We start from the raw sequence: 27,474 nt of genomic DNA, 5'->3' as shown, positions 1-27,474 counted from the left end.
TGATACAGATACATAAATGATACGGATGATATAGATGAATACATATAAATAAATAAAATAAAATATAATATAATAAAAATAAAATTAATAAATACAGATATTAGTACAAATGTTGTTCACTTGAACATACAGTTCTTCGTGGTTTCGTGTTTATTAGTGCAGTATGTACCCTTGTATTCGTTATGCAAATGCTCTCTTCCTCTGTTCTGTGAATACACAACTTTTTGCTCTGCCAATCCTTTATCGTAATTCTTTTTTGCTGAATATGCACTGCACTTGTTTACCACACTGTATTGGGCTGACATCTGACATAATGTCCACGAAAACATTGGGCAGGACAAGTATTTTTTTACTTTACGGTATTAGTTAATGATGAAGTCATGTCGTAAATATTTGGTACTGACAGCACAAGAATGTAATTCGTTATTCGCCACATATCCATTCATTGCCTTTTCTTAAGAAAATGTCAAACTGGAACACATGTTTCACCCACTGTGGATATCCCCCAAATAAAAGTCTCATTAGTGTATATGTTGTTCATTTACACCATATTTACACCAAAATGTGATAACACGTTGGAAAGAGGGTGTTTCGAAACACTAACACCCCATTAACACCACTTCTGGTGACTGTTTTTTCCATAGAAGGTGTAATAGGGGAGTATATGCAATGTTACACCCTAATTACACCTCAAACACACCAAAAAAGGTGTTCTGAAATTTACAGTGTACTGCAAGAAAGCTTGTACGAGGATGTTTCTATAGCGACTGTTCGGCAGCCGATTGCGAGTCGGAAGACCACATTTTGTGACGGAAAGCCTGCCTTCATAACCGACTCCAGTGACGTCGGTCCGCACACTGCTGTCTGAATTCAGTCGGGAGCGCGCAGCCGGTTGCAAAATCCGATTAAATTCATTTTCTAATGTTTCTGACTGTTCCAAACCAAATATTCCGGTTACATGTAATTCAGGCACACACTATTCTGATCGCACCTTCAGTTCAACCGCGTTTTCTGTCCCGACAGTCCGGACAAAAAACGCATTTTTACTATCCGATTCATGCTTTCGGTGGTATCGGATTGCAACCAGCCTGGCGACGCAGTCAGCTGAGCTAGGGGAATCTCGCCGGCAAAGCCAATTACGTCACCGGAAGAGGCAAAGCAGGGAAGGGCAGTCTCAATCGAAAGCTGGCAGTTGGTTTCGAATTTTACTTTTTTTATGTTGTATGGGACAAACAAATGAAAAAAGAATTTTGCTAAACTTTTTGGTGTTTTCTTCTTGGAATGCGTCTCCAAGTGGTTATCACATTAACTTTATAATTCCGGATTCCTCACGGACGCCCCCTTTAATAAACCGTCGTTTCAGTGTTTTTTTTTCTTCTTTTCTTGTTATAGCTATTGTTGGTGTCAGACGCGCAGATGGCAATGCAGATGGCAATGCGCAGTTTCCTCCTATTTCTTTCTTTTTTCTGAGACCTGGCCTTCGTTTTTCTTTTGCTGTTTTTTTTTTGTCCTCTAGTCTGGTCGTTAGCTTTTAGTCTTCTTTGTCTGTAATAGTGAAAGGGCGTAGACTAGCTGGTTCATACTGACGACGTGAAAACCCGAGACAGGGAGGGAATAACAAACAACAATCTCTGGTTTTTCTCGAGGCTCACTAAGCAGTTCCCTTTTCTCTCTTCTATTGTCTGTGCATTTTCCCATTCCCACACAGATTCTCATTCCCATTTTCCCGTACAGAGGGTACTGATGCAGCCAATCCTGATCGCGTCGGGATTAATAACCACCTCCACGTTTTCCTTTTTTTTTCGCCTAAACTCAAAAACGTAACACGACTCTGCCGTGCATCTTCCCTCCGAGATACGCAAGCTTCCCTTGCTTACACCATCGCGTGTCACATAGTCTTACTCAAGGGTAAGGATCGTGTAGAAAGCGAACTGTACTCGGCATTTGAACAAACAATAAAGCAAATGGCCGAACGTAACATGAATGGAACGCCGCAAGTCGCGCGGATGCTAACGCACAATAAACCGGGAGTATTTATACACGGCGTGACTTCCTGCGTTTTCACCATGACCGTCAACACGAATAGGTGACATTGACGTACATCCAGCAGCGTCCATTTGTCGAAGGACTTTGTCGTTGCATAGAATACTCTCCCCCACAACCCCTTCAATGTTTTCCAAACGAGTGTACATTAGCATATACCAGCTCCCGTGGCATAGTGGTTAGGATGATCGCTTTCCACGCCGAGACTGGGAGGTGACACTGGTTCGAATCCTGGCACCGGCTGTGCTGTCTAAGGGTTTCACTCGGGTTTCCGAAGACTTTCCAGACGAATGTCGGTCCAGTTGCCCCTGAAGTCTGCCCAGGACGCATACTAACCCCCTTTCCCATACACCTTCCCATTGTCCTCATCCTTGCGCCAGTAAAGTCAAATCAAATCAAATTCCCATTGTCCTCTCTCCATCTGTCCACATCTGAGTGCCGCTCATAGCTACAGGAGAGACAAATATTGGGGGTTCAATTAACCAGCACCCACAGGAAGCCGTACGGCCTCGTTGTAATTCTACGTCGTTGTAATCCTGTGTGATATTGTCATGGTCTTTCATTATGTAGAAAGAGGAAACGTTATTCCTTGAGTTCGAAGAGGACTTCTCTCCTTATTAGGAATCTTCTTCGTATAGTGTGCTCCTCAAACTCAAGGAAATGTTACCTCTTTCCACAGTACACCAGCTCGCTTGCACCATTCTAATTTGCTCTTCAGTTAGGTCTTGAATTTCACCACTTGGTGAAAGGTCTTGACAATCGCCGGCTTGATCCAGATACTTTAGATGTAATGGTCTCTGTCAGCTTTCCCATTTTGTCATGGTCATGACATCGTGACCCTCTGTGTTCGTTTTTCGTCTTCATTCTTGCTGCCATCTGGGAGCATTTTGCTAGGGACTTGGTGCTGGTGGACAGTTTCGACCACTTGAACACCCTGGGCACCCTGCGGCACGTGCAACCTGTCTCAATACTATGGGCAGACAAACCTAACATGTACCAACACGGCACCATTATTATTATTATTATTATCATTATCGGTGGACAGTTACCGCCAGTGGACTTGTCGGGTGACCTATACTTGTTGGCAGACATTGTGCATGTTTTTCGCCTTTTACGCCCGCTTACATGTGTATGTTTACGGTGTGAGGCGACCAGGCTCTACTAAGGTTGATGGGTTTAATGACGGTTAATGGCGATGAACCGAAAACGAAAGCTCGGGTCACGCGCAGTGCTGCGCGTAACCGATGGCGGTGCTGGTGATGATTATGATGCTGCTGCTACAGGGCTCCCCCCCGTGGCGGATGACAAAGCTTGCGAGGAGGGCCGAGGTTGGCGGAAAGGTCGGGCGCCGAGGCCAAGGAGTGCAGGAGCCGGACCCGAGGCGGTGGGCGGCTCGTAGTGTACTAGCTGCGGCGCCCAATGCACTCGACGTGGGGGGGGAGGAATGCTGGAGACAGGAGCTGAGCACGGATGCAGGGAGGGCGGGTCGGGCGATACCAGAGGTGCCGACTCCAGGAATGCGGGCTTGAGCCTGTCGATGGCCACAGTGTCAGGTCCCCGCGGAAGATCGAGGCGGAAGAACTTCCCGGCTCGCGAGATGACCCTGTAGGGGCCGTCATAGGGAGGCTGCAAGCTGGAGCGCACAGAGTCCCGGCGGACGAAGACGTGGGTGGCTTGATTAAGGTCGGGGCTCACGAACACGCGTGTTGCGGGAGCGGAGCGGGTAGGCGTGGGCTTGAGGTCCCGGAAGAGCTGGCGGAGACGGTCGATGTAGGAGGAAGGGTCGTGCACGAGCGGGGCCGATGGGCTGAAGAATGCTCCGGGAAGGCGGAGCGGGCAGCCGTAAACCATGTGGGCCGCGCTGCAGTCATCCTGGCGGATCGCGGCGCGAAGGCCAAGCAGGACGAAGGGTAGACGCTCGGGCCAGGTTGTGTCGCCGTGGTCAGTGGCGCGGAGGGACGCCTTGAGCTGCCGATGAAGGCGCTCGACCAGGCCGTTGGCAGCCGGATGGTAGGCCGTGGTTCGGATGTGATGGGTTCCGAGGGCGCTGCACAGGTGACGGAAGAGGGCCGATTCAAACTGGCGTCCTCTGTCCGTGGTTACAGTGGACGGGACGCCGAATCGGGAAACCCAGGAGAAGAGGAATGCGTGGGCCACCGTCTCTGCCGTGATGTCAGGGATCGGCGTTACCTCCGGCCAGCGGGTAAAGCGGTCGATGCACGAGAGCAGGTAGCGGTAGCCTTTGGCCGGAGGAAGCGGGCCGACCAAGTCGATGTGGACCTGGTCGAAACGTGCATCTGGCGGAAGGAACCGCGATGGAGGAGAGATGGTGTGGCGGTAGATTTTGGACCGCTGGCAGGCCATGCAGGCCCGCGCCCAGTCACGGACATCGGCATTCATGCGAGGCCATATGTAGCGCTCTGCGACGATCTTTTGCGTGCCGCGCACGCCAGGGTGGGACAGCGAGTGGAGGGCGTTGAAAACATGCCGGCGGAAGGCCAGGGGAACGAAAGGGCGCGGGGTACCAGTAGAGGTGTCGCACCATAGACTTGCCGTCGAACCGGGGAGCGAGATCTCCCGAAAAGTAGTGGATGAGGCGGGGGAGGAACGAAGATTGGCGAGATCTTGATCAGCGTGTTGCGCCTGGGCGATGCCGTCCAAATCGACCGCGGGGGGCGAATGGAGAGCATTGACGTCCGGCCGCGAGAGTGCGTCGGCAGCGGCATTGTCTTCGCCTGCGACGTGTCGCACATCGGTCGTGAACTCCAAGAGGTAGCACATGTGGCGGGTTTCACGAGGCGAGTGGTTGAGGGAGGCCGATCGCAGGGCGAACATGAGAGGCTTGTGGTCGGTGTACAGCACAAACGGACGGCCCTCGAGAAAATGGCGGTAGTGTCTGCATGCCAGGTATGCGGCGAGGAGCTCACGCCCGAAGGTGCTGTAGCGTGTTTCGGCTGGCGAGAGGCGTTGGGAAAAGAAACCGAGAGGTTTCCAGTGGCCATCCTGACGCTGCTGCAAGACTGCGCCGACAGCAGCAGCGGAGGCGTCGACGAACAACGCTGTCTTGGCGTCAGGACGAGGATGGTGGAGCAGCACAGCATCTGCCAGGGCCTGCTTGACTTCTACGAACGCGCGTTCTGCTGCCGGTGTCCACTCCAGAGGGGCAGCACGGGCCTCTTTCGGATGGTCAGCGCCGAGAGCTGCGTAGAGAGGCTGGAGCAAGGCAGCACAGCGAGGCACAAAACGTCGGTAGAAAGTCACGAGGCCGAGGAATGAACGAAGTCCTTTGCGAGAAGTGGGGGCAGGAAAGTCTCGGATGGCCTGGACCTTGGATGCGAGTGGCCGGATGCCTTGCGGGGTGATGGTGTGTCCCAGGAAGGTAAGGGTGGTAACGCCAAACTCGCACTTCGCGGCATTGATGGAGACTCCGTAGTCCTCCAGGCGCGAGAACAGGGCGCGCAGATGGGCGCGATGAGCCTCCGGAGATGGACTTGCGACGAGGATGTCATCCATGTATGCGAATGCGAAGTCCAGGCCGCGGAGCACTTCGTTGATGAATCGTTGGAATGTCTGCGCAGCATTACGCAGGCCAAAGGGCATCCGCACGTATTCAAAGAGGCCAAAAGGGGTGGTTATAGCAGTCTTCGGGATGTCAGGGGGATGGACGGGAATTTGGTGATAGGCTTTGATGAGGTCTATCTTGGAGAAGATGGTCGCTCCGTCAAGATTCGCGGTGAAGTCCTGAATATGGGGAAGCGGGTATCTGTCCGGTACCGTGACGATGTTGAGTGCACGGTAGTCCCCACATGGGCGCCAATCACCAGGTGTTGCTTTGGGCACCATGTGGAGAGCGGAAGACCACGGGCTGGAGGAAGGCCGAATGATCCCCAGTTCGAGCATGTGCTCAAATTCCCTCTTGGCAATGACGAGGCGCTCTGGAGCCAGCCGTCTGGGGCGAGCGAAGACAGGGGGGCCCCGTGTCACGATGTGGTGAGTGACGCTGTGGCGAGGTGGGCAAGAGGCGTGCGATTGGCGCAGGACAGCGGGGAACTCCGTGACAATGTCGGCGAAAGCAGTGGGCAACGGTAGCCGAATGGTGGGACTAATGGCGGCTATATGCGCTGGGGCTCCATAAACGTGCAAAGAAGTAGTGTTGTCGACGAGGCGCTGGCGTCTAATATCCACAAGAAGGTCGAAATGGTGGAGGAAGTCGGCGCCAAGGATTGCGAAGGGGAGGTCGGCGATGGTAAAAACCCAACGAAATACTCTGCGCAGGCCGAGGTCAAGGGTGACGGAGCGTTGACCGTAAGTTGAGATGGTGGACTTGTTGACGGCCTGCAAAGCCAAGTCTGGTTGTCGGTGTCGTTTTTCTGCGGGGGTTGGTGGAACGACGCTCACGTCAGCCCCGGTATCCACCAGGAAGCGACAGCCGGACACGCGGTCTGTGATCCGGAAGAGCCGGCTGTTGTCGCCCCCAGCCATGCCAGCCGTTAATGGTTGGGGGGAGCGTTTCCCGGCCACGAGCAAGGGGCCTGGCAGTTCCTTGCGGCATCGCCGAATTTTCGATGATACCAGCAGAAGTGGTGCTGAGAGGGCGAAGGAGACCGTTGACGGGATGGCGAGCAGCGACGGCAAAACGGGCGCCGAGGGGAACGTGGTCGCTGCGGGGGAATGGCGTCCACCCGGTTCACCAGGGCCGCCACCGTAGTCTGGAGTTGCTGGAGCGACGTGCTGATGGCATTGATTGCAACGTCCACCGGTGGAGGGGAGGTGCGGGGTGCCAGGGCGGCAACGGCTCCTGGTGATGGAAGGCCAGCAAAATCCAGAATACGGTCCGCCATCTTCGCTGAGGCTTGAGAAGTGACGCGGCGTCCGTCGAAGAGAACCTCCGCCTGCGCGAACCACAGCTGAGGGTCGGAGATGGAGAAGGGCGGCAGGCGGAGCGGTGCCACAGAAGCCTCAAGCGGTGGAAGTGGCGGTGGCCGGCTGGGAGGCGAAGAGCTGGTGGAGTGCTGGTCACCGTTCATGATGGTGGAACGCTAAGACATCACGTTCGGGTCACCAGTTGTAGAGCGAGAAATGAGGCGACCAGGCTCTACTAAGGTTGATGGGTTTAATGACGGTTAATGGCGATGAACCGAAAACGAAAGCTCGGGTCACGCGCAGTGCTGCGCGTAACCGATGGCGGTGCTGGTGATGATTATGATGCTGCTGCTACACGGTGTATGCTTCACCTGGCGTGTGTGCTGTAGCCATATGAATATCCATCTCACTCATGTAATAACCTTACATATAATGGGGTAGGACACAAGAGCTCCTACAGTGAGATGGCTCACGTCATCATTATCATCCTCATCATCATGTACCTGTTGTTGTGCCTTGTGTGAGAAAAATCGTCAGATTGTAAGATAGTTTTTAAATTTCTCTCGCTCCGAGATCGAACGGTGTCTGCACGCTGCGGAGAACGGAAAACTACCGTGGTGTGGAAAGCGTCGTCTGCTTTTACACGTTTATTCCACATTCAGTGTAGTATAGGTGGAGCATTGGGGAAGCGAACAGTACGTATCGTACCATCGTGGCACAAGTGATCTTCCGGTGAATATACGCAAGAATTACGGAAAAGAATCAACACCGAACATCGGCCCACACTAGAAATGTGACAGTGTCGCCCCCTAAAGGACGATCTCGCAGCGAATACTCTCCGCTCTCTCGGGCTCTGGTAGGCCGCCACCGCAGGGAGGAAAAGTCCTTGCTCCACAGGCTTCGACTGAATGTGGCGCGAACTCCACTGCTCTTCTTTAAGATGGGCCACCTATCATGTTGAAGGAGACATTCCGCACCTGCTGCTCCACTCCCACCCGTTACCGCCAACACCGTCATCTCCCGAGGTCGCGCATCGCTCGAATCTGACTTTTCCATAGCTATACGCTGCTAGGCCCCACACAGCATAGTGAGGTGACCAAGGCACTTCAGTTCCTGCGGGTCTGTGGCCTTCTGGGTGAACTGTGACCAATTCCGTGTTTGGTTCTTTGTTTCTTTTTCTTTTTCTTTCTTCGCTGCGAATAGCAAGCCACTGTTGCGCAGGCTAACATTTACCTCCTTTTTTAAATAAAATAAAATGTATCCCCTCCCCCTCCCCCCCTCCAGAGAAAATGTTTGTAGAAGGCGCCCTATCGCTGACAGTTCATCAATTACAGCCGACCGCTGCGATTCCACAGTACCGTTTTCTTCGTAACAGGTTTTCGCACACCGCTGGTGACCCACGGTTGCGAGCGAAGACTTTCTGTAAGAAGAAGACCCGTATTTGGCTCCATGTAACTGTACTTCAGCACATGGGTGGGCTGATGTCGACTTGGGAAGCGAAGCGGAACGGCGTCTTGAGGAATGCCTTCCAGCTAGGCAAGTTGCCAGCTCAGCTATAAGATGATCCCACTAAGTGCCGATTTCTTCGAACGGTGCTCGGCGACAGGACCGCCCTGAGGGCGAGGCAGATTTCTTTAGCTTGCGGGACGCAGTGACGCGGTGTCTGAAGGTGCAAGGTGGTCTTTCTACGAAGTTTAGATGATAGTTGGCTGGCGGTCAGAGAGACTAGTCTTCTTGAGGTTGTGAGAATGCGGAACTAATTATCGTTTTAATGCTTCTCATGAAGTCTGATGGGGGGGGGGGGGGGTTAGAAAGGTTATGCTGAGAGGTTAATAAAAAAATGACATGCTACCCTGCATTAACGGGATGGTAGCCGTTAGCAAATGAGGCAGGTGCTACCAAACTGCAAGCAGGGGTGTCCAGGTCAGAGTCATGGCCAGGGGGAGACCCATGTCTAAACTGACGTTTTTTGGGGCAATCCCCCCCCGCCCCCTTGGATCCGCCCCTGGTCCAGGCTGTGTGATATAGTACACCCAAATCCACTAGCATTGATATGATATGCCACGGCTAAAGACCAGTCCAGTTTCCGTGAGGAAATGTGCAAGAGCTTTGACAGTCGAACATTGAAATGACTCGTTTGTCAATGGATTGAGTAGCACTGTCAAATTAAAGGACTTGCTGTAATTAACCTAGCCTATAGGGATAAACGCAAACAAGATCGTCCAATGTCGTCGTTCGTGGCAGCAAAGTGGAGGGGGGGGATATGTTTATTATATAAAAAAAAAAATAGGAGGGAAAGGTGCCGTGGAGGTGCCGTGCAAAGTGGAGGGCCGTTTGGTTGTCTTGCAGAGAGCGACACCAGGAGAGTCCTTGTCTTCGGTACATCACGAAGAGTGCGCTCGAGGAGAAGAACCTCTAGTGAAAGATTTATGCTATGGAGCGATGTAACGGTGAAATAATCAGACTCAGCGAATTCGTACCATCTGCGAGACAGCAAGGACACTGTTTCGAATACCGATATCGGCGGGGCTGTCTGCTTTCTTTATTTCGCACACGCTTTTGTAGATAGGTGACTGTACAGCATTGTGCACACTTAACAGTAACACGACCTCCGTACAATCGGTGGCCCCAGTGCGCAAGGGTTCGCCGCAATGCGAGTAGTAAACATGTAAGTCGAAACCTGACCTTCATGCTTGCAACTCGCATTGTCGGGAACCATTACGCACTTTCTACTGGGCCCACCGATTGTACGGAGGTCGTGTTACTGTTAAGTGTGCACTAGGGCTGTACACCTGCCTACACTTCCACGTCGAGACTGGGAGGTGACGCGGGTTCGAATCTCTGCTCTGGCTGTGCTGTCTGAGATTTTCTCTGGTTTTTCCCGGCAGACTTCAGAGGCTAATGCCGGCACAGTTCGCCCCTGAAGTTTGCCCAAGTCGCATACCCCCCTGTCGCGCACTCCTTCCTGCACTGTCCTCTCTGCGTCTGTCCACGTCTGTCTCATAGGAATACGCCAATGCCTATTACCAAACTTGCCGCCGTCTGAACCGACAACGTGACTGTTCTACCCGTACGAGGCAGTCTACTACTTTTTTTTTATGGATGCAAAGCTCTGCACGCGAAGCTACTGGTAAACTTATCGCTACTTCCTTTTTTTTATCTCGTGAACGAGTTTTTTTTATGCAATCGCTCCCATCGTTTCAGACGTGAGCGACATGTTAAAACCTCACTCCCACGGGAGACATGCACAAAATAAATAAAGGAAGAGAGAGAGAAAGTTAGCGCGGGAAGTCGCACATCAAGGAATGCAGTGCACACACCCATAAGTTGTTCACTTTTTTTTTTTTTCCCTCGCACCTCGATCTGCTTCCGTGTCTCACGGCTACAGAGTCAATTTTGCCCAAAGTGTTTCCCGTGAAAGCGTGCCCTACAAAGCGTTCACATATCGCCTGCGTGATGTAAAAAGCTTTCCTCGTTACAAGGCGGGTACGTGGGTATCGGAATATTTCGAAGGAAAGTCGTCCAAAGAATGTGTTACATGATGCGTTACTTTGAGAACATCACGTGTCACCGAACTCGCTTCTTGGTGAAAATGATCCCCCGAAGACTGCAATAATCGGGCGTCGTGAACGCCAGCTCAACGCTTGCATTGTGTGCGCTTGCGGCTACAGAACAGCTGTATAGCAGGAAATTTAAAGTAATACTGGAGGACGCAGCGGAAAGCGCTGTTCTGCATGGCATAAGACAGGCTATGACTTGACACTATAGTTTATAATTTCCGCATAGCACAATTCTATATGAGCCGTGAAGCGACGTGAAGATGACCAATCTGTTGTTTTAAGTAGCACCTATAGTAATAATTCGGGGCTTGAGGTCGCGAGACAACTGCGATCATGAGAGACGCCACAGTGGTCGGGCCTGTGGATTAATTTTGCCCCCTTGAGGGTTATTTCAACGTGCGCCGAAATCCTCGGCCGGAATTGAACCCGCGATCTTCGGACAGGCTACCGACTGACCTATATTCCATTACCATGGCTTATGCTTCTTCCGCTATAAAGTTTGCTTTCCTTTTTATTCATTTCGGGTGTTTGCAAAACCAAATGACATAATCTGTGAACAATGCATGAGTACCCTGCCGGACTACCTTGGAATTTCATCACACATGGGGACACCCGTTTTAAATGTAAGCATACGACTGTGTGTGGAACAAAGTTCGTGCACGCGGTCACCTGGAAGACCGTTATCGAGTTTTATCTTGTACAAAGCATCAAACCCAGTCAACGTTCTCATGCACATAGGCTCAAACCATTTGAATCACACACACACCTTTCGTAGAAATTGACATGGGGAGATATGGAAGTTTATTAAAGGAAAGGTGATCATGTTCGGGGTGCTCACCAGGACATGTTCTCAATCAGGGATCTCCTGGATTTGCTAGCAAACTTATATGGAAGTTCCCCAGGCGGTTAGCGCCGATCACGGAGTCATCGTAGCGCAATTGCATCACGTGAATTCGCCAGGCGTGCGAGCATAGCGTACTTCGGTAGCGTACGGTACGATGATAAAAAAAAAAAAAAAACATTGTACAATACCACGCGTCTTAGCGCAAGGATCATGATGCGGTAGTGCATAGTGGGTGAGATGATGTGGTTCTCCAAGCAACCTTCTGAAGGACGGCGTTGCACGAAAACATCATCAATGGATAGTCGTGCCGTTCGACTTCCTGATGGGTGTCCCCTGCTGTAGTCCATAGCTTTTGAATGTCTGCAATGGGGAAGGAACTGTTCTGGATGGTATTTTAACTGCACCACGCATGTGGCCGACAGCTGCCCAGCCGCGGGAATTTAATCCGTAGTGCTTCAAAAATGTGGTCTGAAGTTCGAGACCTGTTGATAGTATTGTAATAGTTTTTAATTAGTTTCACAGAGCATTCCAAATATAAGAATCGCTAGGCGCTGCTCTGCCGTTCCAATAGTGCCACTGCTGCATGCGTCAATTGTTCTAGTCGAGCAACGATGCTTACAATAACTTGCCATTCCAATACGGACGTTCGGCTAGAGTTTGGCACGACGACACTAGCGCAGGCTCTCTTCCCTGGTGGCAGGCGGAGGAAAAGTTTTCCAGTACATTCTACAAACGTAGACGACGATGTTGGCGATTTCACACGTCATCGCGTGAATTTTATCTTGTGTTCGACCTACTACAGTGAATCTGTACCATACCTGACGAAATAAATGCAGGAAACTGCGAAATAACTGAAATACATGCTAGAAACAACTTATCCGCGCCACCACAGGTAGCACTGATGGCAGTGAGCGAGGGCGCCCCCTGGGCAGCCGAACGAACCCATAACATGAACGCAAGAGAGGGATGCTTTGGCTTCGACCTTCGAGACTCATTTCCTTTGCAGGACATATGAACCCGTTACGTGCCCTGGTGTAATTATTTCAAAACAGACTCCTCTCCCCACGTGGTCCTCATCCAGATGCGGACAAGGATATCGCTGTTCCCGTGTCCTGCGTGTAGCCCCCGATCGGTTATCGCTGAGCATTCCTCCAGCAGTCTGTTCCTTGAGGAGGACCATAAGCCCAAGTAGCAAAAGCAACGCAAGTAATGTTCATTCCCGTCTCCTGCCTTGACCCAACAGCGGTGAATGACTCGCTAACGTCGACTCACGCACATTCCGCATATTTACCGTGACCTTCCGCTGGATTTTTGGACCGTCTGCTTCTGTGCTACGGTCCATTAGCCAGGGCGGCAGCGTTACAATCGGGATGTAGCTATTAACGTGCGGATCATTACACGTTAATGATCGCAATGGCAGGCGCGTGAGGGCGTTGGTGAGCATTGTGCGTACACACGCACGTGCTTCGCTGCCGAGGGTCAAGCCCTTGCGTTGAGTTTCTTGCCGGTGTGTAAAACATTCCGTGTAGTACAGTAACCTTCCTTGAGTGCTCTGCAGGTAGTATAGGCGGTATTTCACGTGTACGGTCGTACACTCTGTTCTGACACACGTAATGGTGTACGGTACTGCACCCTAGCGGTGAAACGCCCCATGTCATAGTAGTCATTTACGTGTTGTTATTGTTGTTATAGGAAAATTTAATGAGACAGGTATGAGACAGGTATGGTCACATGTTCAGGGGCTGCAGGATGACGCAACGATTATGTACAACGGTTATTTACAACATGGTGATCGATGAAATGATATGATATAGTTCACGGCGGCGTGCCCTTGATCGTAACGCAGCCACCTCGGGCTGAAAGCGACGGATGGAAGCGCCATCGACGAAGAAACCTGTCATCTCCAATAGCGAACAGTTCCCGCTGCAACTCAGTAGTGAGCAGTATGCGCGCTCTCCGCACCAAGCAAAAAATGGGCACATCTCGACGACGTTGCGCGACTGCCTTACAACGAGCCTCCCAAAGCACAACCGCGCCGCAAGCTGTGAGAAGTACACTAAGGCGGTGTGGGTGACGTTGGTTAAAGCGCACTGGGCATACTATGTTCGTGCTTCGTCGGACAAGGTTCCAAAAGACGCGAGCAATGCGGCAGGCAAACAACACGTGCATGTTTGTCTCGCGTTCACTGCAGTAAGGGCACAAATCTGTCGCTGTTACGTGCCACGAGTACAGGCGGTCCCGTGTGGGTTGCACGCCCCACGCGAAAGACCACATGGTGTCCCGCAGAAATCCAGGGAGCCATGTAAACACCGTCCATGCTATGTTTGACGCCTGCTCAACACGCACTCGAAGGCTCTCGCTCGCTGACACGGAGTCCAGCAACAGCGCACCAGCCATCGAAGAGGGGGAAGCCGCAACGAGGCTGCCATCAGGAACAAGGGGCGAGAGCTGTTGGTAGTACGTATGAACCGCGGCGTGAAACCCCAATGGTGCTACCGCCCGTGAACCACTGACAGGGTTTGGCCCGAGGAGTTCCACCCAGTAGGTGAGCAGCACTTTCGCCGGCGAGTCTTCCTCAGCGTGCACAATTCGCAACGTGGTGCTGAGAGCGATGCCCCGATTCATAAGCCCGATATCTGGAAGGCTCATCCCGCCCTTAGAATTCGTAAATGCCAGCATGGTCCGTAGGACAGGGCCTCTCCGCTTTCTCCAGAACAATGACAAGAGGCAAGAGTGCACCCGAACGACGACTGCACGTGGGGCAATAGAAACGTGACTAAGATGCCACAAGCGTCCCGGTAAGACAGTACGTGCGAGGAACGATCGTTCACAATACGACAGGTCAAATGCCTGTGTCGCATCACACTTCGTCTGGAGCTCCTCCAGCGCCCTGAACCAGTTATCGACCTTTGGGCCGCGGCAGTCGAACACAATGCCCAGTATTTTTAGTGACGCGCTGAACTGGAAAGGCAGTGATGAATACGGAGAAAAGCTCCCAAGTGGCATCAACTTGGTCTTGGCGAAGTTGAGCATCCCACCGGAAAGTGCAGCATAGGACTCGTAGACTCGAAGGACCTCAGACGCAGAGCTTGCATCCCGCAGAAGAACCGTGATGTCATCAGCGTACGCACTGACCTTCCATTCCCCGGATCTGGGAAGCGGAAAACCGCGAATGCACGGGTTGGTCTCAATGTTCCATAACAGGGGATCAATTGCCAAGGTGAACAGAGCTGGAGAGAGTGGGCAGCCTTGCCGTACGCCCCTGGAGACTGGGAACTCCCTAGACAACTGCTGCATCATGTACAGGCTGCTGCGATGATTGCGGTACAGCTTGGCGATGGCACTGATGAGCCATCCAGGGAACCCGTACTCTCTGAGGACAGCGAACATGTAACTATGCACCACACGGTCGAATGCTTTCTTCTGGTCAAGTGAAAGTAAGCAACCATCCGGTACACGTGGAGTGGCGTAGCTCAGTGCGTCTCTCAGCCCTGACAGCGCGGTGTACATCGTGCGGCCTGGCACTGAACAAGTCTGAGAATGGTGGATTACTGCCGGGAGAGCATTTTGGATTCTATTGGTCAATACGGAAGTCACTATCTTGTAATCGCTGTTCAGCAGCGTTATTGGCCTCCAGTGTTCGGGACTACCAAGGTCGCCGCTTGTCTTCGGGAGCAAGACTATATGTCCATAACCAAACGACTCCGGGAAGTCGGCACCTTCGAAAGCCCTTCGAACAACGTCGAAGAGGAACTCCCGAATGCAAGGCCAAAACGTAGCATAGAATTCGGAAGAAAGCCCATCAGGTCCTGGACTCTTGCCAACTGCCGCACATCGGACCGCCATGTCCAGCTCTTCCAAACGCAGAGGATGTTCTAAAGCGTCGTGGTCGATCCGGGGAAGGACCGGAAGGCCCTCGAAGAATGAGCTTCGCGAACTGCTGACAGACTCGTCAGTGTACAAGTTCCGAAAAAAGTTTTCAAAGCCGGCGAGCACCTCCCCGGGGTCTTCAGTCACACTGCCGTCCGGTCTTCGGAAACGAGGAAGCTCACGCTGTTCGGTGCGGCGCACGGAATCCAGGTACCGGACCACGCCAGGGCCAGCAAGCGCCTGAGACCTGAAGTAATTTTGTCGCGCCCGTCCAGAAGAATCTTGAAGCAGTAGACGGTAGCGGTGCTGCAGCGTCGCGAGATACTCCTCCATCATGGGTGTCAACGGCGCTCCTCTGCTCACAATACGTATTTTGGCAGCTAAACGCGCAAGCATGGCTGTTCGCGCCCGCGCTTTCCGGCGTCCCCACGTCTGAAAGAGGTCGCGCACCCAGACTTTGAACTCATCCCACTCTGCTGGAGTTGGCGACCGACTTGCTAGGTACTCTGCGATTTTACCCTTGATCTCCGAAACAACATAGTCGTCATGGAGAAGCGAAGAGTCGAGACGCCAACGCACTGCATGCCCAGTGCTGCCGGGAAGCTGTGAAACATCTAGAATCAAGATCACAGCATGATGATCACTAACATGAGCGCCGAGCTGGGCAGTGCTGATTACGCTGCAGCCAGTAACGTACGGCTGAAGGTCCCCAGGTATGTAGAAACGGTCCAGACGGGACGCAGAGCCTGCACGTGACCACGTTGCCACGAATGTATCCCCATGCACCATCGTCCAGGCGTCGCGCAGACGGTGCTCTTGCAGCAACCGACGGAGCTCACGCGCGTTCCAAGTTGGGCGTCCGCGCCCGGGGCCACGAACGTCACAGTCAGAATCCACCACACAGTTAAAGTCACCACACAGGACGGCACCACTAGGTGGTATGAAACTCGTACGGAGGTGATAAAAGAAGGTGTTGGTGTCACTTGTGCGGGATGGAGCATACACGGTGATGAACGATAGCTTCTTCCCCTGGATAATGAAGTCGAAGCGCAGGGCGCGACCTTCCGCATCATGCCTCGCAAAGCAATGAGATTCTAGGCTCGGGTTGAGAACCACAACGCCCACACCACTCCGATGTACAGTCCCGAAGCTGAAAAACGCGCGGACGTTGCACCTCGCAGTAAAGCCAAAGACGTCAGCATACCTTGTGAAGTGCGTTTCTTGCAAGAAAAGTAGATCGCAGCTCAGGCTGCGAGCGAACTGAATAACGGAGACCTGTTTGGCGGGCGACCGGAACCCTTGGACATTTAAGGACATGACGCGGAGAGCCATAACAGTGAGGATGAAAGAGCTGGATACACTCATCATGATTCGCCGTCAGACGCAGGCGGCATGTGGACGCTAGGCGGGGAGCCCGTACGTGACTTCGTCCGACCACACTTCTTACGCTTCGGCATGGGAGCAGCAGCCGCGTCCCCAGACGAAGACAAATGCTGATGTTTTGCGGCTCGAGGCTCAGAGGAGTTCTCATCGACGTCCGAACTCGCGATGGAGTAGAGGGACGTTGAAGAATCATCCATCCCGTCATCATCAAGCACTGGCCAGGCCTCTGGGCCCAACAGATTGCAGTTTTCTACCGTGCCTGCTTCAGAGCCACTGAGCTGGGGAAGACCGCCAGCCGCAATTACTGGCACTGTGATGTCGGGCAGCTTGTGAGTGCATGACGTGTCCAAGCCCACAGAATCAGGTACCGACTTAGGAGAAACAGCATTGTCCGTCACCCCAGCCGCCGATGCCAAAGCCGGGAAGTCGGAAACGCTATCCACAAAAGTAGGGGTAGCTGTAGCAGCAGTATCGTGGGCATGATCTCCGGTATCAGGCACTGCCGGTTCCAAAACTGGGAAGCCAGCAACACTGTCCACAACAAGAGCACGGGCACGACCTCTATCATCGGGAGACGGGGTCTTGGGCCTTGAGTGTTCCCCTTTCGCTGCTGAGGAATAGGACCGACGCAGGACGCAGTCGACTGTGGCATGGCTCTGACCACATCGAAGACAGGGGGCTCGGCAGCCCACAGTTGGATGACCAAAGACTCCGCATCTCTCACAGCGTGATACCTTACAGTCGCCTCGGAAGTGGCCTTCCGAGCCACACCTACCGCACACTTTCTTTAACCCTTTGTAGTCTACCATAGCACGGTCCAACCCAACCAGAAGGAAGTTTGGGACCGGCTTCCTCATATCGAACTTGACTACTCGGATTCCGTTGCGTATAGTTGGGCGGTCTTTGTAGACCGGGAACGAAAGATCCTTCACTATTCCATACGGTGCAAGGGCCCGCACAAGTGCGTCATCCGACACGTATTCTGGTAACCTTTTGACTGTCAAATACGTGATCCTTGAGCTTGAAACTGGGTCAAGAGGGACTTCCTTGTCTTCATACACCACCTTTGCGGCTTCGAGAAGAGTATCACGGGCTCGCCTATTTTTGGCAAGAACTTGGAAAGACAGACCACCCTGGTGTTGAATGGAGTGTACATTGTCGTGACCTACCAGGTCACAGACGGCATCCATGACGCCATCTACGGAAGCCTCATCGGGCACGGTGAAGTTGAAAGCATGGTCCTTTGGGGGCCTTACGGTGCTTAGCGTGCAGGACAGTGCGGCGGACATCGTGAAGAACCCTGGGGTGGACTACGAGAAGTCAAACCCCAGGCAAGCGAAGTTAGGCTTAGTATAGCAGCAGGAGCAGAATGAGCGAACGTCTGTACAGATCAACGTCGTCGTCTTCTTTTCATAGTCGCCCCATGTCATAGTAGTCATTTACGTGTTGTTATTGTTGTGTGCAAACAGGCCTTTGTCAATACCACCAGTTTACCTTAACATTGAAAAAAAAACAAAAAAACAATTCAATGTTTCCAGTCGTTGGAAGTAGGTACCCTGTGTGAGAGAACGAACAGATAGTAGACCACAAACTACATGGGGACTTGGGGCCTGTGGAATTGTCGCTTTCCGGTCGTCATATTTGTCCAACTAGCAGACTGCTTTGTTCGGAATCTCGACATGTGCTTTGTTAACCTGGCTACGAAAACACGGGTGTTCATTGCCGTGCGTGAATAAAATATACTCCGTGTACGCGTACAATGGCGTTAACGGTGACGCGTGCTTTCGCACATTCTAGCGCCCTGAATGCTGGCAGACGACTGCGCCATTAATGCGCTAAACAGACCGTCTCTTTTGTAACCGTAGCGGGAAAGGCAAAACCGCCAGGTCTCCTTCCTTCTTTCCGACTCGTTCCCGCATCATTGCCTTCTTCCGGAGAACCGCAGTGTAACCCAGCTTGTAGGTTGGTTAGTGCGTTTTACTGAACCGTACGCTATCGCCTCTGCGTGTACGTAAGGGATAGCGTGGTGTTTCTGCGCACTGCGCGAAGCTCTCTTGTATGTTCTGCGCGCCCGCAGGACCACAATCGCTATCCCCTACGTACGAAAAGGGGATAGCCTACGATGCACTAAACACTATTACCTCAGAGTAAGATGTACCGCACTTGCCATGAACCGCGAGCAAAAAGGACGCGCGAAGTGTTTGTTGAACAAAACTCATAAAATAACATATAACCGTGTGCGGTTACGGCAGCGAGATTTGCGGTGAATCAAAACTTCCAATAGACGTGATGATCTCGTGAGTGCAGTTCAATTCACAATGAGTATTTCATCAGCTAGGAAAGCTCGATCTCTAATAGTGATGATGACATGGCACATCAATGCCATAACTAAGGCTAGCTCTATGCTACGTGATAAAAAGGTGAAACACAGAGCCGGTGTGGAACAAGACAGGGACTGGAAGGGGAGTAGTCGTAGTGCAACAAAGTCCAATGTAAAATCCAATCAAGTAGCAAATATGATTACTAAAAATTATCCTATGTGCCCTTTAGAAGGGTATGCAGTGTGAGGGCTTCTCTATACGCAATGGCAAAAAAAAAAAAAAAAAAAAAAAAAGAAGAGAGAGAAGAATGTGTGTAAATCACATATTAAACGGTTATTGTTTGTATGAAACAAATTCACATGTGCCTGGTACAAACCTTCTCCAGCTTTGTTTCTACAAGGCAAGGAGATCTCGAAAAAAAAAAAAAATCACAGCGGATAACAATGTCGAGTATTATAGTGTCGGAGTTTCTGAATTTCAGTTCATGATTCTGTTATGTTGCTCAAGTTTAATTAACTCATGTGAATTGCGTCCACTGTGCAGGACCCAGAGACACAACGGACCTTGGAAATGCGACATCGCATGGAAGAGGATGACCTCTACCGGCAGTTTGCGAAGAAGCGGGCTGAAGAGGAGACCCACATCACCCACCAAATCCAGGTTGGGTTTTGAAGTTTCATGACATGCATGCACTCACAATAACGTTGACTAAGACGACAGTGGTATGGGAAGAACTTATGAGAACCGCGCTTTATAAAATATAATTAAATAACATTCATCTATCTGGTCAAAGCTCTGGGACATGATACCACTTTCAAAAACTATTCAGAAGAAAAATATCCAACTTTTTCCAAGTGCTTGAGTTGTGTTAGCACACGGTGTATCAAAAAGAATAGTCCGATTGCAAAAGGCGATAACTTTTATATGCATTAACATAGAACCTTGCGGTAAATATTAAAATACATGTCTGAAAAAGGAGGAAGAAGCCTGCTCCGAACGGCCGTTCTGTTTCTGCTTCCCTGCTGAATTGTTAATTTTCTTGTTTTCCGTACATTATATTCTGTCCTGAAGCTTTCCTCGGTGGTCCAAAGAGAGACTTATAGGACCGCGACGGCGATGTCGGACCCATCGCTGGGCAACGTCCCAGGGGCCGTCCCGCCGCTGCCTGCTCTGCCCACTACGGATCACACTCCTCTTCGGTGCAAGCGGCCCCGTGAAGACCACGACGTCTCTGATGAGGCTTCATCGGACGAAGAAGGCACCCAGATTATAGAGCATGAGCTCTCAGACGAAATTGCTGAGATGATCACAGACCCGGATCCCAGACCTTTCCAGGTGGTCACGTATAAGAAAAATCGTCCCGCAGGTATCCCCATCGTTTTCAAGAGGGTCAATCCTGATGTGTCTTTTTGGAAAGTGAATCCTAACCGTATCGTAAGCGATGTTATGACGGCCACACAAGAAAAGATCATTTCACATCGCATCACCAAGGACGGCGACCTTGTTATCACCGTCCCTTCAGAAGGAGCTGCAAATAGTCTTCTCCAGCTAAAAAAGGTTGCAGGCCTAGATGTCCAGACAAGCGTTCCGGAGTCGTATCTCAGAACAATGGGGCGAATCCATAACATACCGAGACTGTACTCTGATAGCGACCTCCTAGAATACCTCAAACCCTACGGGGTGTCTGCGGTTCAGAGGGAAATTGTTTACAGAAGAGAGGTCGACGGATCCTCCACGGCGTACCAGAAATCTAGCGTCATTCTCACCTTCTCTCCGGGCCAGTCTCTGCCCGCTGAGGTGAATTTGGGGTTTACGTCGCATCCCGTAACTGAATATATATCTCCTCCTACTCAGTGTTTCAAGTGCCAGAGGTTTGGGCACTACGCCAAAGACTGTCGTGGCACTCAGAGATGTAAAATATGCGCGGGATCGCACGACTTTAAGGCTTGCACGTCCCGACGCGAGCCCAAGTGTGCCAACTGCGGGGAAAATCACGTGGCGTCATATGGGGCATGCAGGATCGCCAGAGCTGCTGCTGCAGCCCACGTCCGTAAGGTTGCACACGGCGGCGGCAATTTAAAAAAAGCAGCAGCGGCTCGCCCTAACCCGAGTTACGTTAAGCAACAGTCGGACTGTAATCCTTCGTCTTCGTCTCTCGGACACTCCCCTCACCGTGCCCCCCCAAGGGAACCAAAATCGCGGCAGCCCAAGATAAAAAAGTCTTTTGCTGAAGTAGTCGTGACCGACACAACTGGTTCCAAACCTTTATCTGGACTTCCAGCTCCAGCAAAAGGTTCCCTGGAAATGTTACGCCCCACGCCTCAGGAAGGACGTGCGAGACGAACTGAGAAGCAACCTATCCGGGACAGGCAAGGTCGCGACTGTTTCACCCCGCTTTTGCCGCTCATCTTGGCCGCATTCCGATCGGTTCTAAGGCTTATCCCAACAGCTGCTGAGCTGCCTGAGGTGCAAGCGTTGCTCATGCTGGAAACCCTTCTGAGTAGCTACCAACAAACGTGTCCTGTATCCACCAATGATGGCATATAGATACTCTGGGTCTTGCGTCTTTCAGTGGAACTGCAACGGTCTACAGAACAAGTTAAGCGACTTTAGAAATTTCGTCTTCAGACACCAGATGCCCCTCCTTGCTCTCTGTGAAGCACGTGTGCCCGGCTCTTTCAGACTCTCAAGTTATGTTATCTATCGCTCTGAGAAACACACTGGGTTCAGCAGGGCGATGCTCTGCGTAAGAAAAGACCTCCCAAGTACTCTTCTTTGTTCATCTTCCGATGACCACTTCGAATATGTTGTGTGCAGTGTCCGTCTTCACGGGCAACAGGTCGCTATTGCTTGCGTGTACATCGCTCCCTCAGTACGCATCGAAGAACGCGAGTTCGAGTCGTTTTTCCGACTGCTGCCTCAACATTTCATCGTGTGTGGGGACTTCAATGCCCATGGCAACGCGTGGGGAAGCCAACATGAGGATGCGCGGGGTCGCCTCTTACAGCAGTGCCTAGAGACTTCTGGTGCCATTGTTTTGAATGATGGTTCCCCGACTTTTTTTCGCGGGCCGTCGTACTCCAGCTGCTTAGATATCACCTTCTGCTCTGCAGCACTTGCCCGAACACTGCACTGGATGCCTGCTTCGGATACCATGGGTAGTGACCACCTGCCAGTGCTCGTATCCCATAGAGAGATACAAGGTCTTCCTAACAAAAGGAGGCTTATAAATTGGCAAGTTTTCAAGTCACGGGCAGAAGAATTAGCCCCGTCGTCCGGAAACCTGGAAGATTTTACACACGCTTTGGGGTCCAGCCTCTCTATGGCAAGCAAGCAAATCTCTGTACCGCCAATGCACTCCTTTGTCGATATTGAATTTGAACGCCTCAGAGCAATACGACGTCGAGCAGAGCGACGGTTCCGCAGAACTGGATGTCCTCGAGACTACAAGGACGTCTGTAAATTACGATGCCTTATACGCAAACACCTTCAGCGCCTTGGTCGAAAGACCTGGAGGACGTTCTGTTCCTCCCTTTCCCCTTATACGCCGACCTCAAGAATTTGGCAGGTGATCAAGACCCTCAGCTGCCCTGCTGTTGCACAGGAGACGCCCTTCCGAGCACTGGCGCTTCACCAGGACGTACCAGAATTAACTGTTGGTGACGATTTCTGCCGTCTCTTCACTCGCTCATCCTGTGCCTCCTTAGATGACGCTCACAAGCAGTCTGCCCATGATGCTCTCAAGGTAGTCGACTTCCATTGCGGTGCTCGCGAGCCTCTGATGGACCTAGATTTCTCCTTAAACGAACTACAGTCTGCAATTTCTGTCGCAAAGAAAGGCTCGTCGCCAGGACCCGACGGGATCTCATACCAAGCCTTACTCTCTTTGGGACCTGAGACGCTTGGTAAGCTGCTGTGTCTCATAAATGAATCTTGGAGGGACGGAGTCGTACCTGACATGTGGAAGACTGCCCGCGTAATCCCGGTGCTGAAACCAGGAAAGTCACCAAGAGAACTGGCATCGTTTCGGCCCATCAGCCTCACTAGCTGTCTCTGCAAACTTGTTGAAAGGTTGATCCTGAACCGCCTCGACTGGTTCCTGGAATCCCGAAGCCTTCTAGATCCAGCACAGGCTGGCTTTAGACGGGGACGTAGCACGATGGACTGCGTGATTAATGTGGTATCCCACGTGGAACAGGCTAGTGCTGACGGCCTCCTGAGTGTTGCCGTTTTTCTGGATGTCAAGCGAGCCTATGACACCACAAGTCACAATCACGTGCTGCATGGTCTTTTTACTATGGACGTCACGGGGAGAGCCCTTAGGTGGATCTCTGACTTCTTGCGAGACAGGACCGTATACGTGAAAACCTCAGAAGGCGAAACCCTTCATCACGGTACAGCAGCTGGTGTCCCACAGGGAAGCGTCCTTAGCCCGCTCCTGTTCAACGTTGTCATGGCCGCACTACCCTCTCTCCTGCCACGGGGCGTCAATGTTAGCTTGTACGCTGACGATATTTGTATCTGGTCTTCTGGAAAGCAGTGGCCAGCACTACAACGCCGCCTGCAAAGCGCGCTGGACATTGTAGCCTCCTTCCTGGCAGAGAGAGGTATGGACCTGTCCCATGAAAAGACTGTGTTTTTGCCTTTCACACGCCGCCATTTCAGAAACCTTCAGCTCTACATAAGTGGGCACCCAGTGAGGCGCGTTACGCACCACCGGTTCCTTGGTCTCATCCTCGACCGCAGCTTATCGTGGAGAGCAGAAGTTCGCTGCTTGAAAGACAGAGCAGAGTCCCGACTGAATGTTCTGCGCTACCTCTGTGGTACCCGGTGGGGGCTCACTTCTAGGGCTCTTTTCGGTCTTCACCGGTCCCTTGTACGTCAGGTATTGACTTACCACCTTCCAGTACTGCATCATCTCTGCCCCACATCTGAGCAACTGCTGGAGACCATTCTTGCGAAGAGCATCAAGACGTGCCTCGGCGTCCACAAGTCCACATCAACTGCTCTAGTCTTCGCGTAAGCCAAGGAGCCACCTGTACCCATCATGAGGCTCGATCAGTCTCTTAGCCACTATATGAGGCTGGTAACTCGCCACCATCGACACCCCTTAGTGCGCGCTTTGATTCGTCGTCCAGCGTCTGGGTACAGCCAAGCCGTTCTTGCCCACCGAAGCATCATCCCCAAGCACAAATCTCTGCCGAAGCACCCTGACCCACTATGGGCCCTGCCCACACCCCCTGTCCGTGTCGAGGTACCTGGAGTGTCCTCGAAGAAAGCTGCGTCGACGGTTGTTCTACGGCAGCTCACCTTGGCCGTACTTGACAGCGATAGAGGGAAGATTCAGGTCTTCACCGACGCATCAACGACGCGTTCCGGCTCTGCTTGCGCCTATGTGATCCCACAGTTGTCAGCTGAAGGATGTGCAAGACTCTCACACCGCACGTCGGCGGCGGCGGCGGAACTGCACGCGATTTGTATGGCGCTTGGCTTCATTGCATCCTCTCCATCCCCAGCTCAGTGGTCCATCTACACCGACTCCAAAGCCGCCTTACAAGTCCTTCTCCACTCTACAGGATCGGGATGTCTGTCTCCAATGGTGCATGACGTCCTTGAAGTGTACACTTCTGCCGTATCACGGGGACATGACATCCAGTTGCAGTGGGTCCCTGGCCATTGCGGTGTCCCCGGAAATGAGGCTGCGGATGCAGCTGCCAGGCGTGCCCATCTAGCGCGTGGCGTTCGCACGCACCCCGTCTACTTCACAAGAGGGGATGCAAAGAGCTCGATAAACGCAGTAGTGAAACGTCTGAGCGGGGAACACTGGCGTCGATGCGTCCCAGTTAACTCACTGCTGCACAAAGTGGATCCAGACCTGCAGTTTTTAATGCCCCCAGCGCTCCCCCGGGCCGTTACCTCCATCATTCACCGGCTACGTCTCAATGTGCCATATACCGGCCGCCTCCTCTTTAAACTTGGGAAGGTTTCCACACCGAATTGTTCCGAGTGCGGGGTATTGGAGGACACAGAGCATGTTATAGAAGCCTGCCCTCGATACAGAGAGCCTCGTCTTTCCCTTGAGGCGGCACTAGCCCGCCTCGACAATCGCCCTTTCTCCGTTGGGAAGGTTCTAGGCTGCTGGCCCGCCCAACACCAGGTGCCGGCATTGCGCGCTCTTGTGGACTTTCTTATCGCTTCGGACTTGCTGGACACTCTGTGAAAACTTCGGTGACATTGTGTTCGCACTATATCTGACATTGTGCAGTGAGTGATTCTCGGCGTCGAACGTCTCCCCCTTTCCTTTCCCCCGTCTTCTTTTATGCTTTATCCTGCTTGGTTGTTTGTTTGTTTGTCCTATTTTTCGTAGCTGACCTTTTTCTTTCTTTTTGTTTCTTTGTTTCTTTTGTTTACCAACAAACGCGTTTTGGAGTAGCCAGTTCTGACTGGGTCGGGACTAACCTCTCCATATTTTTCTTTCTTTTCCAATCCAATCCAATCCAATCCAATCCACATGTCTGAATACTAACCCAAAGCAGGCGATCGTCTGCGAACGAACGATAAGCAGACGACCGTCTGCAACGAACTTCTGAAGAGGGAACGAAGAGGGGAAAGCGTGTATTCGCTCATAAATCACAACCGGCACCACGGATAAATCCCGTTCCTTTTGTGTTGGTGTAAAGGTAACCGCATATGTCATTCCACGAGGAGACAATTTGGCACTTCATTGCCCCTTTAAAGAGGGTCCAAATCAAAATTTTGAAAGCAAAGGTCCTACAACAACATTCGATGCGGGGTGTTTCGTTGTGTCTTGTTTCGCTTTAGGAACCCACATGATTCTTGTGCAATTTGTGCTACACTCTAAGAAGAAAGGAGTAATCTTAGTCCTGTTGTTGACCAAATGCATTGCCACAAAAAATAGTTCCTTTAGGGAGTAAATGCACGGGAGTACATGAATGTCACAGAGTGGGGCCTGCATTTCACGCTCTGTTCTAAGGATCCCGGGTACATAATTCATGCGCATGAACGAAAATACTTTGAATTAAACCGTCAACCGTGGTATGTCGAGTGATATAAAATCTTGCGACATGCATAGGGTACAATTTCGCAAGAAGGTGGCTATTTTTCCTATAACTATTTTTTCCTCTGTGTGGGTGGAAAATTGTTCAGTTAGGTAAGTTGTGTAGCCTTATTCCATAAAGTTCACGAAGAGCGCATATTTACGTAGACTACTGCATTCATGAGACCATTTGCGAAGTTCAGTGACTATTTGCAGTCCTGGGGAGTAAATGTTGGGGATAGGAAACTAAAATGCGGAGTAAATGCACTCTAGAGGACTAGAAGCTGCAGTTACTACCCATTTCACTCCTTTTTTTCTTAGAGAGTGTATGTTTGCTTTGTTGAACTTGCGCTATAAGGACATAGCGGCTGGCTGATTGGTGTTGGTTTGTGCTCAACACGAGGCGAAAGTGGACTAGGAGGAGATAGAGAGAGACAAGCTCGCTGACTGTAATATGAAAGACAAGGAGTTCACGACAGTCCACAGTTCATACAGGAAAAAAAAAAGAGCAGTGAATGCCCCCTCCTTATCGTTGTGCAACAAGTAACGTGTGCTCCAGCGCAAGAACGATGGTTTTAACTGACCTGCAGCGCGGGTGTGAGGTCCTTCATGTGCACACGCTCTAGAAACCCCCTCAACTCCTTCAGAGAGAATGCCTGGTGCTGACGTCACTTCGTGACGTGGAGAGTCCCTTGCAAGCAGCGCCACGCCTTGTCCGTAGCAGACGAATGACCTCGCCAATGAGACCTCGCAGCTGCTTCCCGCGCTGGTGCTACGTCACCCGGACCTGACTAGGTCACCGCAGGAGGTCGGGCCGGACCTCCAAGGTCGCGCTGATATGCTCATAACTGCCTTTTCAGGGCAGTTTTCAAAATTAGGCACAGTGCACTGAAAATATTGCGCGTGTCAGCTACTGATGAAGCTAATGAATGAAGCAAAGTTTCCAGCACTGCTAACTGTGACTTCGGTGGTACGGTCGCATCCAGAATACCATCTATTAAACAGATACCACTATGTTCGGCATCGGCTGACATTCTACTTGGCTAGATTTTTCGTCCGAAAAGTGCTTATATATTTATTAAACGCACTTTAAAGATTAGCGCTGCGGAGGCTCCGGCGACAACGAGATCAGCGTGACGTCACTGCCTAACAGGGGGAGTGGGAGGGCCTTCCTCAGAGGAGAAAGGCGCCGTCCAGACCGCCGCACCGCCGCCGCTTCCCTTTTCTCAAGGCCGTGCTCGGATTGGTGGTGTAGGGAACGACGTTTTTGCTTTTCTTGCAGACAGGGAATTCCGGCATACTCTCAACATACAGCGTCTGCTCTTGTCACGTATACCATCGAATTCATCGAATAAAATGATACACCAGGACGCCTCCTGGCTTCCATTACAGTTCCGTTTAGTAATTTTTACGTAGGGATAAAAAGAACTTATTGCTGTTCAGAGTGATCTTTCGGGCAGTGATATGGCCACGACAACAATCTTACAAGACAGCAAGGTTGCGAAGATAATCTCTTCTCTTTGTTTACCCGTT

At 51.6% G+C, this 27,474-nt stretch overlaps 1 protein-coding gene across 2 annotated transcripts in view; it reads left to right on the top strand.

The window, feature by feature from the left end:
* The window catches only part of LOC135391200 (hillarin-like), an 86,438-nt gene that overhangs the window by 46,528 nt on the left and 12,436 nt on the right, over positions 1-27,474 (top strand). For both annotated transcript variants that reach the window (XM_064621351.1, XM_064621352.1), the window contains exon 2: positions 19,428-19,544. In XM_064621351.1, coding sequence (XP_064477421.1) covers positions 19,428-19,544 — 117 coding nt within the window. The remainder of the gene's footprint in view (positions 1-19,427; positions 19,545-27,474) is intronic.

The sequence above is a fragment of the Ornithodoros turicata genome, chromosome 4, assembly GCF_037126465.1.
Source record: "Ornithodoros turicata isolate Travis chromosome 4, ASM3712646v1, whole genome shotgun sequence".
NCBI classification, from domain to species: Eukaryota; Metazoa; Arthropoda; class Arachnida; order Ixodida; family Argasidae; genus Ornithodoros; species Ornithodoros turicata.
Note: the sequence above shows the minus strand (reverse complement) of the source record. Positions and strands in the feature narration are given on the sequence as shown.